Source organism: Numida meleagris, chromosome 25 (assembly GCF_002078875.1).
Source record: "Numida meleagris isolate 19003 breed g44 Domestic line chromosome 25, NumMel1.0, whole genome shotgun sequence".
Taxonomy (NCBI): Eukaryota; Metazoa; Chordata; class Aves; order Galliformes; family Numididae; genus Numida; species Numida meleagris.
This window is the reverse complement of record NC_034433.1, coordinates 711,540-724,791: the sequence shown is the minus strand read 5'-3', so window position 1 is coordinate 724,791 and position 13,252 is coordinate 711,540. Positions and strand designations below refer to the sequence as shown.

General features: G+C 62.3%; 1 protein-coding gene across 1 annotated transcript; it reads right to left on the bottom strand.

The window, feature by feature from the left end:
• SYT2 (synaptotagmin 2) lies at positions 629 to 13,213 on the bottom strand (the record flags this gene model as incomplete). The annotated part of the gene is given in 9 exon segments (XM_021377160.1): positions 629 to 2,959; positions 3,431 to 3,564; positions 3,984 to 4,101; positions 4,212 to 4,379; positions 4,490 to 4,657; positions 4,762 to 4,878; positions 5,259 to 5,428; positions 5,524 to 5,706; positions 13,199 to 13,213. Coding segments are annotated over 8 exon segments (1,248 nt in total). The 3' UTR covers positions 629 to 2,752.

Sequence of the window (13,252 nt, the reverse complement as noted above, 5' to 3'; positions counted from 1 at the left end):
AGAGGAAGAGGAAGAGGAAGAGGAAGAGGAAGAGGAAGAGGAAGAGGAAGGGAGCAGCCCCCAAACAGACCCAGCAGAGCCCCAGAACTGCTCCCCAGCACCTTCCCACCACCGTCTCCAATGGTTCCGCAGCACAGATGCCGTCGCAGAACATCCCCGCGTCCCCGCCCGCCCCCTCCCCAGCTCCGAGCCCCGCAGCCCGGTGCGCTGCGGTCTGATATGGCTTCTATTCTGCAGTGACGTGAAACGCGACACGGGACACCGAAGCCACGATGGCACAACGCGACAAACACGGGAACGACAGACGCACATGGAGGTCACGGCCCTCCGCGGGCTGCGGGCATGCGGTGCTTCGTGGCCTATTTTCTTCTTCTGCGTGGTTTTATTTTGTTTTATTTTATTTTTTCGGGGTCGGGGGGGAGCACTCAGGCGATGAGTTTTGTCCGGCGCCCGCTCTGCTCTGCTCGGGCTCGGCCGGGCCATGCTGTGGGGCGCGGGCGGCTGCAGCTCATGCACTGCTCGTGGTATGTACAGCGATGCACGTCCCCATACAGCTACCTACACACAGCTGGGGGGGTCAGAGGCAGCGCAGATGGCTTCTGAAGGTCGGTGGTTTGTCCCTTTTTTGTTTTTTTTTTTTTTTAAATTATTATTATTAAAATTAAAAATAAAGAAAGACGCGTCATGTATGAAAGTCAGAGTTTTCCCCCCGAGGCTTGAAGAGTCCGAATGGGAATCGCAAAGTGCAGCGGGGGCGGGGGGCACAGCGGGGGGAGAGTGTGCACAGCGGGTGTCTGTGTGTGCCAGGGCTGTGGCCGCTTGCAGGAGGTGTTGGTGCTGAGCTCCAGGACCCCCCCAGCACAGAGCCGAGCACCGCGTGCTGCTCTGGGACTGGGCTGGGGGTTCCTGCTGCTGCCCTCACTGCCCCACGCTCCCGTTCATTAAAATCACCCCGAGATTTCTCCTCCCTTCGCTGCACTGTCTGCTCATGGCCTTGTTCACACCCTGATACATCCGTTATGGGAAGAAACAAATCGAAGCCGGGGAACCACTGCTCCCAGCCCCTGCACACGGACCCCAGGCGTGGGACAGCAGTTCAGGGGTCTCAGTCCCACCCCCAGCTCAGGGCAGGGCGATCCCCACCAGCACACCATGGTGGTGGCTATCAGAGCCCCGAACCATGCCGAGGATGGAGGTGTCCTCCCCTTGGCACCCCCAGAGCTGCGCTGCCCTCACCATTGAGTTCCCCACATCCTCCTGCCTCCAGCTGCGGGGTGCAGTGCCCCTCAGGATGATGGCCCCAGGGGGAGCTCAGCTTTGGCACATTGTCCCTGGGCTCAGGGTGCTGGCACCGAGACACCAGGTGTAGAACCCCAGCAGCATCCCAGTGCCTCGGGCTTCCCCGCTGCGCCCTGAAGCTCTGCTCCTCCAGTGCAAGCCTGCTCGCCCAAATGCCAGTGCCTTTCACGGCCCAGCAGCGCCAAACGCTGCGTGCTGAGGACGTTCCAAGGACCTCCTCCCACCAGGACCTTTGCCACAAAACCTGGGGTGCAGGAAAGCAAAGCAGAGCAGTGAGCACAAGGCTGCCAGGGAGAGCTGCACGGGGACACGGGGACAAGGGAACACGGGGACACACTGCACCCCAGTGAGGACTGGGCTGAACTGGGCAGGGCCATCAGCTTCCCAGCTCAGGGGCTTGGATCCAGAGAGCCCAGAAAAGTTCTTATCCAACCAGTGCCACTGCAGGTGACAGGAATATGGCTTATTCCACCCAACAGGAGTGGGAGGGGGTGGGTGTGTGACAGCAGTTGGCTCCTGGGGAGCAGCAGCCCATGGGGACTCGGGGGGGATGCGGTCCCCCAATGGTGGGATGCAGCCATGGGGCTGGAGCTGCCAGAGCCCCACCTGGGCTGTGCTGGGTGCCCACGATGGGGCTCAGCTGTGGAGATGGCAGTGGATCCCAGAGAGGCTCCTCCCGCACTCAGAGACCTCTCCATGTGAAGCAGTCTCGGGGAAGCATCTGTAGCGATGGGTTTCTATGCGGTGTCTTCAGGAGGCAAAGAGCAGCGCCAAGCGCGATGGGAAACGCAGAGCTCCACAGCTCAGCCTCTGGTGACACCACGGTGGTGGCCCATGCTGCATCCCCACGATGCATCTCCTCCAAGTGCTCCATCCATGCACTCCTCCTGCATCCCCCCAGCTCCTGCAGCACAGCTCCGCCGTCCCTGCACACCTCTCCCCAGCAGAAGCCAAAGCTGGAGCAGCCCAGCGCCACGTCCTCACCCCACGGGAGGCACAGCAGGAGCGGGGAGGCAGCCAGGTCTCCCGCAGAGGTCACGGATGTCCGTGCTGGTGCCGGTGCCCCAAGCAAGCACAGTGAGTGTGGTCATCCCGCTCCGGTGGCACCTCCACGCAGCGATGCTCCGCGGTCCCCACGGGCAGAACGGAGGCAGTGGGGCCGTGGGTCGGTGACGCGGCACTGGGGAGGGATGGGGGGTGGAGGGGATGGGGCATGCAGCCAGAGGGAGCGATGCTGGAGAATGAAAAGAACCATCTGAGTCTTTAACCTCTTCCCCTGGAAGCTATTGGGACTGTCTGGAAACCCTTCCACAGCCGTCAAAGGGAATTTCAGCTTAAAACAGAACGACGACGACAAAAAAAAAAAAAAACAAAACCAAATGTTGCGTAACTGAGGTATCGGTAGCTCTGGGTCGCTTTGAATGTCCGTGGGCCCGCGCCGGCCGCAGATCTTCTATTTGTTCTTCCCGAGAGCTGCGTCCACTTCTTCCTCTGGCTTCAGCGAGTGCCACTGGGCGATGGGCCGCCGCGGGTTGGCCAGCATGTCGGACCAGTGCCGCAGCTCCGTGCCCGTGGAGTTGAAGCCCGTGAAGATCTTGCCGATGGCTTCGTTCTTGCCCAGCTTGTCGTAATCCAGCACCGTGATGACCACCTGCACTTTCTGGAGGAGGAAGCTGTCGTTAGAGGCAGAAAGGCAGAGCCCTGCGGATCCTATGGGGCTGAGCCCCACTGTGGCCTCTTTTGGGGCAGGGTCTCCTCTATCCCTCCATGGTGGGGACTCCACTCATCCTCACGTGGACACCCCTTCTACACCTGGGGTGAGTACTACAGGGCCAGGAGCAGAGGAACGGGTACACGTGGCGCTGAGGGACGTGGTTTGTGGGCATGGTGGGGATGGGGCACAGTTGGACTTGATGAACTTAGAGGTCTTCTCCAACCTTAATGACTGGGTGATTCTATGAAAGCCCCCTCCGTGCCATGAGCTGGGTTTGGAGTGCATCTCCAGACCAGGCTCAGGGTGGGACTGGATGGGTTTCATCTGGACCAGGGGCCCAGCAGGAGACCTCAGTCTGCTGGGACGTCTGTCACTTCCCCCCTGCCCACACGTCCCTAAGGATGTCAGCGCACCAACCTGTATCTGCTCAAAGGGGATCTCGAAGCTGAAGGACTCATTGAAGTAAGGGTTTAAGGTCTTCTTCTTGACTGTGGTCTTCTTCTTCTTCAACCTCTTCCCATTCTGCAGCAGGTGGATCTTCACGTAGGGATCTGGGGGAAGGGGGTGCATCAAGCAGGGCTGGGACACCCATGGGACACCCTGGGCAGAACTCAGCCTGAGACCAGGGCACCGTGAGGTGAAGAGTTCAGAGGTTTGTGGATGGAAGCCAAAGTCAAAATATTTCAAATTTAGGGAGTCACTGGGCAAGGGACAGAGATGCCCCTCCTGCTATGGGTTTCCTTGCAGAAGGGCTGGGGGTGGTGCAGTGGGAGCAGCAGATGCCCCATTGCTGGAGCAGGAGATGCCAGCAATGAGTCCAAACCTCATCACGCACTGAGCACCAAACTCAACCCTTCCCAAGGGGCAGGGGGCTCATCTCCCCTTCAGCATGACCTGGGGCTGCCTCCAACAAAGGACATGGAGAGCACTGGGGTGGGTCAGCAGGATGATGCCCCTGGGCAGCACCCACCTGAGAGGCCCCCAACATCCATCTTCTTCAGGTTCTTGGCCTCCAGGATGCACACGGTGAGCTTGCCGGCCGTGGGCACATACCGGAGGGAGATGCAGATGTCTCCGAGCTTCTCTGGCTGCCGAGCAGAGCATTGGCAAAAAAGAGGAACGGGGTCAGTCCTGGCTCATAGCATTAGGATGGGTCCATCCCGAGTGCTGTGGGGCCACCCCACATCTCAGCTCTCACCTCCTCCTTCTCACCGCTCTGCAGGTCCCGCCACTCCTCGATGGGTTGGCCCAGGTCCACCGTGTTCATGGGAACCTTCACCTCTCCGATGATGTCGTGCTTGGAGAAGCGATCAAAGTCGTAGATGGCCATCACCAGCGTCTTCCCACCCAGCTCTTGGTAGGGGACCTGCACAGGAAGAGCCACCAGGTGCCAATGGGCCCCAAGGAGCCTGCAGCCACCCAGGGAGACCCAGCTGTGGGGTCAGGATGCAGCTGGGGGACAGACAAGGTCCTCACCTTGAAGGTGAAGGTCTCGTTGAAGGCAGGGTTGAGTGTCTTCTTCTGCACCTTGGTCTCATACTTCTTCTTCTTGTCGGGGAGCAGGAACACCTTGACGTAGGGGTCCGAGGTGCCACCCATGTCCAAAGCCGGCAGTTCAGCAGCTTGGAGGATCCCCACTGTCAACTGGAGGGGACAGCTTGCCTTCAGCACAATGGGCTCCCAGCCCCAGCACAGAGATTTCTCCTCCCCAGCTGCACCCCCTGGGCAAACCCCAGCCCCTCCAGCACCTGGTTTGCCTGGAAATCGTAGTCCAGTGAGAACTGCAACTTGCCCAGGTTCTCCGGCTCCTTCTCCTCTTCTTCACCTTCCCCCTCTGTCAGTCCTGTCTCTGCATCATCATCGTCCTGGTGGCCAGAGAAGCACGCAGGGGGAGGAGCATGAGGGAAAAGAGCGATGTTATGGGCAGCACTGGGGAGGAACCCAGGGCAAAGCAGGGAGCTGGGGGCTTGTGGGGCCCCATTCATCCCCTGGGACGCAATATCCCCCAGGATTTGGGAATCACAAAGGTACCCCCTTGCTGCAGCATGCAGGTGGGGAGATGCACTGCAGCATCATGCCCCAGACCCAGTGGTCCCAAGAAATTCCCTTCCCCCAATGCCTTCTGACCCCCCAGGATGGGGAGATGTTCCCAGCTCTGCCCTGCACAGCACCATCTGCCTGGGGATCCCCAAACCCTGGGGACTCCAGACCAGCAGACCCTTGGCAGCACCCCGAAGGACGTCACCTGGTTGCCCGACTTCATGTCCTTCATGTTCATGGCGTTCTTCATGCCCTTTCCCTTCTCCTTCTTGTTCTTCTTCTTCTTGCAGCAGCATTTCTTGCAGATGCAGAAGCAGCAGGTGAGGAGGAGGAGTCCGGCCACCACCGCGATGGCGATGAGGGCCCAGGGCGGCACTGTGGGGACAAGAGGTCAGCCCCGTCCAGCCCCACCACCCCACGCCCCGTGGGGCTGCAGGGAAGGGGTCCTGGGAGGAGGGGCGGCCACTCACAGGGGATCTTGTTGAGCTCATTCATGAACTTGTCCCTCAGCTTGGTGAACATGTCCTCCTTGCTCTCTCCCGGCCCCGCGGCCTCGGTGGAGTTCTCCATGGTGGCCATGGGCATCGTGGTGGCTGTGGCCTCCGGGGCCATCATGGACGCTTGCTTGAACGTCATGGTGGGACTGAGGCACCCTGCAACACAGTGCAGGTCCCTTGGTCCCTGCTGTCACCTCCCAGCCCTGCAGGCCCTGACGCGGCCGCCAGGGATGGGGACCCCCACCCCAACGGGTGCAGATGTGGCACTCGCTCCTGCAGCAAACGCAATGCTAAGAGCCACCAGGACCCAACCTGGTGACCTTCATAGCCCCAGCAAGGAGAAGTGGGCAGGGGGGCTTGTCCCACCCGCCCCAACTGAGGCAGCCCCTCAGAAAGCACCAAAACAGCCCAAATTCATCACATCCATCCCTGCTGCAGCCAGCGCCAAGGTCACTGCTGATGGCGGCTTCACCACAATTGGAATGCTTCCCCATAGAGAAAGCACAGAACCCAAAGGCAGAGCTGAAGTGTTCAGGCTGCTGGTGCTGCCTTGGGGGACTTAAAGCCCAGGACTGCAGGGGGAGGTGCCCACCAGCCCTAGGTGCTGAGCGGGGCTGGCACCAGCCTTGCCTGCAGCACGCTCTGCTTGAAGCAAGCCCTGCCTGCAGCTCGGAGCAATGCCTGCAATGAGCAATGCCTGCAATGAGCAACGCCTGCACCAAGCTCTGCTTGCACCAAGCCCTGCCTGCAGCTCTGAGTGACGCCTGCACCCCTCAGCGCTGCCCTTGGAGCTGCACCAGGACCTGCCCAGCACAGGAGCTCCTGCTTGGCCCCAATTCCTTCCCTCTGCTCAGAGGTCCCGCAGCAGCAGCAGCAGCCCCGGGCTCCGCTCTCTGCAGGATGAATTTCTCTCCGAACTGCTGATGAGCGCATTTCTGCCCATCTGTTATGGAAACCGCAGAAACCGCGTCAGAGAGGTGAGGATCCGGGGGTGAGCAGCCCTTCCCGTACTGCATCCATCGGTGCCTCCATCAGTGCCACCCATCTGTCCGTCCGTCCGTCCTTCCTGCAATGCCGCAGCCGTGGGTGCAGCAGCACAGTGCGAGGAAGCGTGGCCGAGCAGCAGGAGGAGGAGGATGAGGAGGGAGCTCGGGGGCCCAGTGGCACTCGAGAGCTTCTGAAAGCCCAAACTTGGTGTCCTGCCTGTCCGGCCGCAGCACAGATGTGTGCAGGGGAGGAGGTTCTGCAGCGCTTCACGGCCTGAGCTGCATCGTGGTGCAAACAGTGGTGCAAACAGTGGTGACAGCAGTGCCCCTGCCCGAGGGGCACACACAGTGCGTGCACACGTATAGCTGCTTGTGCACAGCGTGCATGCACCTGTGTGTACAGAAGTGCTCGTGCACAGAGGGGTGCCTGCACCTGTATGCACGTGCTTGTGCAATGTCAGAAAGTACGGCTGTGCACAGTGGCGTGTAAATCCTTGTGCAATGTGCAAGGATGTGCAAGCATGTGTCTGCATGCACCAAGGTGCGTGTGTGCACGCAGGGCAATGAGCATGTTCCTGCACGGGTGTGTGACCTTGTGTGCACGTCTGCTCGTGGCCGTCTCAGGGTACAAATGTGCAGGTGTGCAGCTCTGCCCGTGTCTCTTGCACATGGGTGTGCACCGTACTCACATCTGCGTGCATGTGGCAGTGCCTGCAGCCTGTGTGTGAGCTTGCAAGCCTGCGTGTGCACATGCTCTGCATGTAAGTGTGTATGCACGGCTGTTTGCAGGTCACACTTCCACACACACGTGTGTGCACACCCTGCTTGGAGGGGTTGGTGCACAGCATTATTTTTTGCACTTTTCTGCTTCGTGCCTTCTTGCCTACATCACTCTTATTTATTTAAGGGAAAAGCAGCTGCAGAGGCACAGGGCTGGAGCTGCGGGACTACTTCATCACCCCAGCACACCCTGAGCAGGGTCACTAATTAGCAGCACTAATTGCTCCCACCGGTGCAGGGGGAAAACTGAGGCACAGGGCTGGGGGAGAAGGTGCTGCCCCCGGGCCCCCCTCAGCCCCACACAGGGGGACACCGCACAGCCCCAGGGATGACATTTTCCAGCACTTTTGGTATCACTCCTTCACCCCGTGAGCCCCGGGGCACCCCCACATCCCCCCCCTGCCACCGCCCCGCCGTGCCCCCTCCCCGTGCAGTGCAGTGCAGTGCAGTGCAGCGCGGGTGCAGCGAAGGCACTGCAATGCAGCGCTGCAGGGCTCGGGTCTGTGTGTTGCTTGTTTTTTTGCTTTAGCACATTTTTTTTTCTTTCTGTTTTTCCTCCATTCGAGGGAAAGCTGTTGAGGGGAGGGGGGGGCAGCTCCCTTACCCCTTCCCCTGCTCTGTTCCCTGTGCATCCCATTCGCACCCATCTCCCCTCGCCCTTGGCCCAAGAGCAAATGGGGGTACAGCACCAGCAGCACCGCGGGGCTCTCACCCCCACCCTGCAAACCCCCATGGAGATCCTGCCGGGATTCCCCCGTACCAGCAGCGGGAAGCGCTGTCCTGCATCCAGCTGCAGCCTGGGCTCGGGGGAATCCCTCTGGTGATCCCTTCATCGCTCCCACTCCTGCACAGGGCTTCAACCCACAGAGCCCCCACGAGGTAAAAGGGGATTGGGGCTTTCCGCGTGCAACGCTGCATGGGCAAGAAGTGGGGGCTGCCCAGGACCGCAGGAACTGGAACCAGGGAGAGGTGTGGGGACACGCACAAGGGCAGAGATCAGCAGCTAATCATGACTAATGAAGCTGAGGCAGCAATTAGTGGCGGCACGCCTGGGTAGCCGGCTGCAGGAGCCGCAATTCGCCGCGCTTGGGTTCGCACGGCGGCTCTGCCTTGTCCCAGGGTGACCCAAGGAGGGGTCCCCCCAGACAGCACAACCCACAGAGGGAAACTGAGGCACGGGGCAAACAATGGGGAGTGTTGTGCTATGAGTGGGGGACAGTGCGAGCTGCAGCAGGCTCTGCCGGGGCTCCCAGCACCGATCCCATCCGAGATGCTGCAGAATCCCACGCAGGGAGCGGCTGTGCTGGAGGTGCTGCTATGAGCAAGGACCCTGCTCCTCCGTCACAGCCGCTGCGTTATTGAAAGCAGAGCTCGGAGATGCGGAGCGGTTAAATACAGACTTAAAAGTAGCCTTCATCCATCATTTGGCCACCAGATTAATGGCCCAGGACGTTCCCCAGCCGGAACACGCTGCTCCCGCTGCCCGGCAGCACAGCACACACAGTTGGAGCAGCTGAAGGTCGATGGATGCACGGAGCTGGGGGGGACGATTGCACCCCACAGCCCCGGCCCATGCTGCGCCCAAGGGAGGGGGCTGGGAGCGCTGTGGGGATGGGATCCCCCAAGTACACGGGAGGGTGAAAACAAGTGGTGAGTGCACGGCTCCAAAGCAGGCGGCTCCGAGCTGCGTGTGGTGCATCTGCCATCCCAGGGCTCTTCACTATGTCCCTGCAGGGCTCAGGTCCCAGCTGTCCCCTGCCCAGTGGGACGCAGCATGGGCTGCAGCCAGCACTCCCTGGAGCTGCTGCAGTGCTGTCAGTGAATGCACAGTGACTGCTTTCCCTCAGCTCTATTAAAGCATTTGGCTCCTCAGCGCTTTGGAGACCCCACGGAAGGCAGCTCCATCGCTAATTAGCAGGGAAGCAAAGCAGAGCTGGCTCCAAGGCACCTGCAGAGACCAAGGGGCACTGGGAGCAGCCCTTGTGGTGCAGCAGCACAGACACAGCCCTGTGCTGCACAAAGGTTTTGGCTCATGCGTTGTTGCAGTGCCCACAGCCCCCACACAATGGCACCACGGAGAGGTCCCCGAGCCCTGGGGACCCCGAGCATCCCCCCTCCGGGGCCCCAGCAAAATATTCCTGCTGCAGCCGTGGGCACAGCTGCTCACCACCAACAACCCTCCCCAAACTGCCGACAGGGGCTGCCCATCCCAGCCCGCTCCCCACACCATGGTGGTTGCACTAAATAGGGCAACAGAAGGCGCTGGGGCTGAGCCATCCCGAGCCGCCGGCTGCGCACCAGGTTGGCACCGTGAGGCCGCGGTGTGGCCGTGTCGGCGCTGCCCTGCCCACGCCGGGACGCTCGGTGCCGTGCCATGGCGCTGCGGCGTCTCCCGATCAATAGGAGGAGAAGGCAGACAGCGGCTCCTGGGGCAGAGCCAGGAGCTGAGCCAGGCGCGGAGTTGAGCCGCATCGATTTGGGTTTGGAGGAGGGAGAATGATGGCACGGTGCTGGCAGCCCCTGCCCCCCTCGCCTGCTCCCAGCAAACCTGGGTTCCGACTCCCCCAGATCTGTCTGGCTGTGCAGATGGACGAAAGCCACCGGGCAGCCACGCAGCTCCAGGCCCTCTGCTCCCCACTGCCCTGCAGTGCTCCCAGGGGTTTGGGGCACACACACCATGCATCCCAGAGGAGCAGCACAAGCAAACAGGGCTCATTGTGGTATGGGGTCACCTGCCCCAGCCCCCTTTGGTCACAGCTGCATCCCCAGGGACAGCCCATGTCCCCACAGTGCCACCGTGCACTGAGCTCAACTTAAATGCTGCCATCGCTCCGACCACTGGAGTGGCTCCCGCAGCCCCTGCAGCGCCCGCACACCCACCCCTCAGCCCCGGGCTGACCCCAGCCCACAGCAATGGGATGGCCACGCACCATCTCCATCTCCCTATGGGACAGATGTCCCTGAGCGTGGCACCAGGACTGCACCTCCTGCCAGCAGCAGCTGTTCCCTCCCATCTCCCAGTGATGCACCAGCCCAGAGCCCCGCTCTGTAGCACCCTGCGAGGAGGAGCAGAGGAGCAAGGAACACCTGAAACGATGCCTTTAAGCAGAGCCCACAAGTGTTCCCTAAGACGTGTGCTGTGCCGAACACAGCAAAGCCAGGAGCCCCTTCAGTGCAGGGCTGTGGATGCAGCACTGCCTGCATTCAGCAGTGAAGGTTTGGTGCAGAGTGCAGGACGGCCACACGCAGGGACACACCGCAGCGATTTAATGCAGCCCAGAGCAATCCCAGCACGGGGGCTGCAGCGTGGGCACATCCCATAGAAGCACCCTATAGGGACAGGGTGGCCCCTGCCCGGACCCTGTGGGCAGACCCCAGCTGGCAGCAATGTCCCAAGCAGCCAGAATCTGAGGGGTTCGCATCCCATGTTCTGGGGCTGCTCGGGATGGGTGAGTGCAGGCACTGGGTGGCACCGGTGCAGGGCATCTCGGATTCCAGCCACACGCTGCCTAATTTACGGTTTAATTAATAAATGGAGAATTATGCTGAGTTGATCCAATACCTCTGGACGTGCGATGTTATCAAAATCCCATTACCGATGAAGGAAGGCATGAAGAGCAAAATTAGCTTTGGCATCTGAAACATTTCAGCCGATGCGATAACACAATTATTAGGGCTAATAATCAAAGAGCACTTGGGGGAACGCAGGCTCCTGTGGGAGCTGAGCCCAGGGTGGGGGCAGGGGGGGCAGTGGGGCTCCCACCCCAGCAGGCAGATCCATCCGCAGCCAAGGGCAAAGCGCTTGGACAGCCTCCACCGCTCAGAGCCCCGGGCATGGGGACACGCAGAGCATCAGCAGGACAGCACCGAGCTCTGCTGCTGGGTTAGGGGGAAAAGAAAAACAACACCAGGGTTGGAAAGCAGCGGGTACTCGGTCCCATCTATTTGCTTTGGGCACTGATCTTGCTCGAGGACACCCCACCTCCCTGCGCAGCCAGGAGGAGCAGAAACTCAAGCAATAATTAGGAACCGCAGTCATCTGGCGCCGGGAGCTGGGCCTTTGCCAGCAGCACCGTGAGCAGAGAGAGCAGCACCCGCTGCTGCCCTGCAGGAGCCCTCTGCGCTTCGGTGCCCCTCCGCCAGCATCCCCTGGGCTCCGGCAGCAGGGAGCTGCTCCCCCAGGAGCGAGTGCTGCAGCACCCGCTGAGCTGCTGGGGGGGGAGGAGGGGGGCTCGTCTGTGTTTTCCTGTCCCCTTCACACCGTGGCATCAGGCAGAGGGCGCAGAGCCAGGGCTGCCCAAGGCGGAGCGGTGCAGGGGATGTTGGTGCGCTGATACCGCTGGGATAATGCAGGAGGAGGGATGCACTCCTGCCCTACAGGGGATGGGGTCCAGGAGCTCCCAGCAAGGGCACCCCGCTGCCCAGCACAGGGGCCGGAGATGTGCAGGTGACTGGGGGCAAGGTCAGACCCATCCCTGTGCTTCACCACCTGCAAGAAGCGGGCAGAGCATCGCTCCCAGAGGAACGTGGGGCTGCTGGGGGGTCCGATGGGTTCGTGCCGTTCCCGAACAGCGTGGCTCATGTCCCTGCTGCTCCGTGACCTTGGGTGCATCACCTCTCACAGCGCCCCGCGCTCCCCCAGCGCTGCGACCCAGCAAAGCCGCTCTGCTTCTCTGCAACAGCCTCCAGCCACGAGCACTGACCCCATAGTGAGGTGAGAGCCCCGGGCATCCCGCAGGGCCCCAGCAGCCCACGGCAGCGTGGCCGAGGCGCTGCGCTAGCGAGGGATAATGCAGCAGGCAGGAGACGACGCCTGCCGGCCGCTGCGCTCCCGTACAGCGCGCACAGAGCGGAAAATCTGCAGCAGCACCTGGGTGCACCAGCAGGCAGAAGTTTTGCTGCTGCAGAGGGGCGGGTGGGGAGCCCCTGGGCAACCTGCAGCAGTGACATCGCAGGGTGGGTGTCATCGTAGGGGGGGGGGGTGACATCCCAGGGTGGGTGACATCCTCGGGTGGTTGAGGTCCCAGGGCGGGTGACATCCCAGCGCTGCACCAAAGCCGCGCGCAGCGCAGAGGGACACACACGGAGCTGCCGAAGCTCGGGGTGCAGCTGGGGACCGCCGAGCGCCTCGTGACACAGTCACCTTGTCCGGCTGCCTTCCCCCTGTGCAATTGGCAGAGCTCTTTTGGGATCGCCGCCGCTCCTCCGAAAGTAGGCTGCGGGCGGGATGCGGGCACACGGCCCCGGGTAGCCCAGCGCTGCCGCCCCGCACCGCCCCACCGCCGCAGCCCGCGTGCAGGAGGAGCCCGGAGGCTGCTGCAGCCCCGCGAAGGGACCGGCAGAGCTGGCCGCGTTCCAGGACGCGGCGGAGAGCCCCGGGAGCTGCCGGCCCGGAGCCGCGATGCTGCCGCTGCTTCCCCGCACCGCACCGCACCGCGGCTGCAGCTGCGGGGACGGGGAACCCCCGGTCGCCTCCCAGCGCCGGGACTCCAAGGGCACCCCCGACCGCGAACACTCGTGGGCGCGGGGCTGAGAGTCACCGGTGGCCCGCGGCGCCCCGAAACCCGGGGTGCGTCCCGAATCCGGGGGGTTCCTGCATCCCGGGGTGGGGGGGATCCCGCAGCCGTCATCCCCGCAGACGGAGGAACCGAGGGGCAGCCCCTGGCACAGCCCCTGGCACCGGGCAGCGCCCAGAGCCCGCAGCCGCCCCCGTGTCCCCGGGATCCCGCACCAGCCCCGCACCGGCACCGGGAAACAGCGAAGCGACCCGCACACACCCGGGGACGGGTCACGGGGAGCGCGGGCAGCCCCGTCCCGCAGAACCCGCACCGCTGCGGCACCCGGGGAGCAGCGGAGAGAAACTTCGGCGGGCGCGAACTTACCGGGCGCTGCGGCGGGGAGCGGTGCCGGGGCGGTGCGGGGCGGTGCGGGGCGGT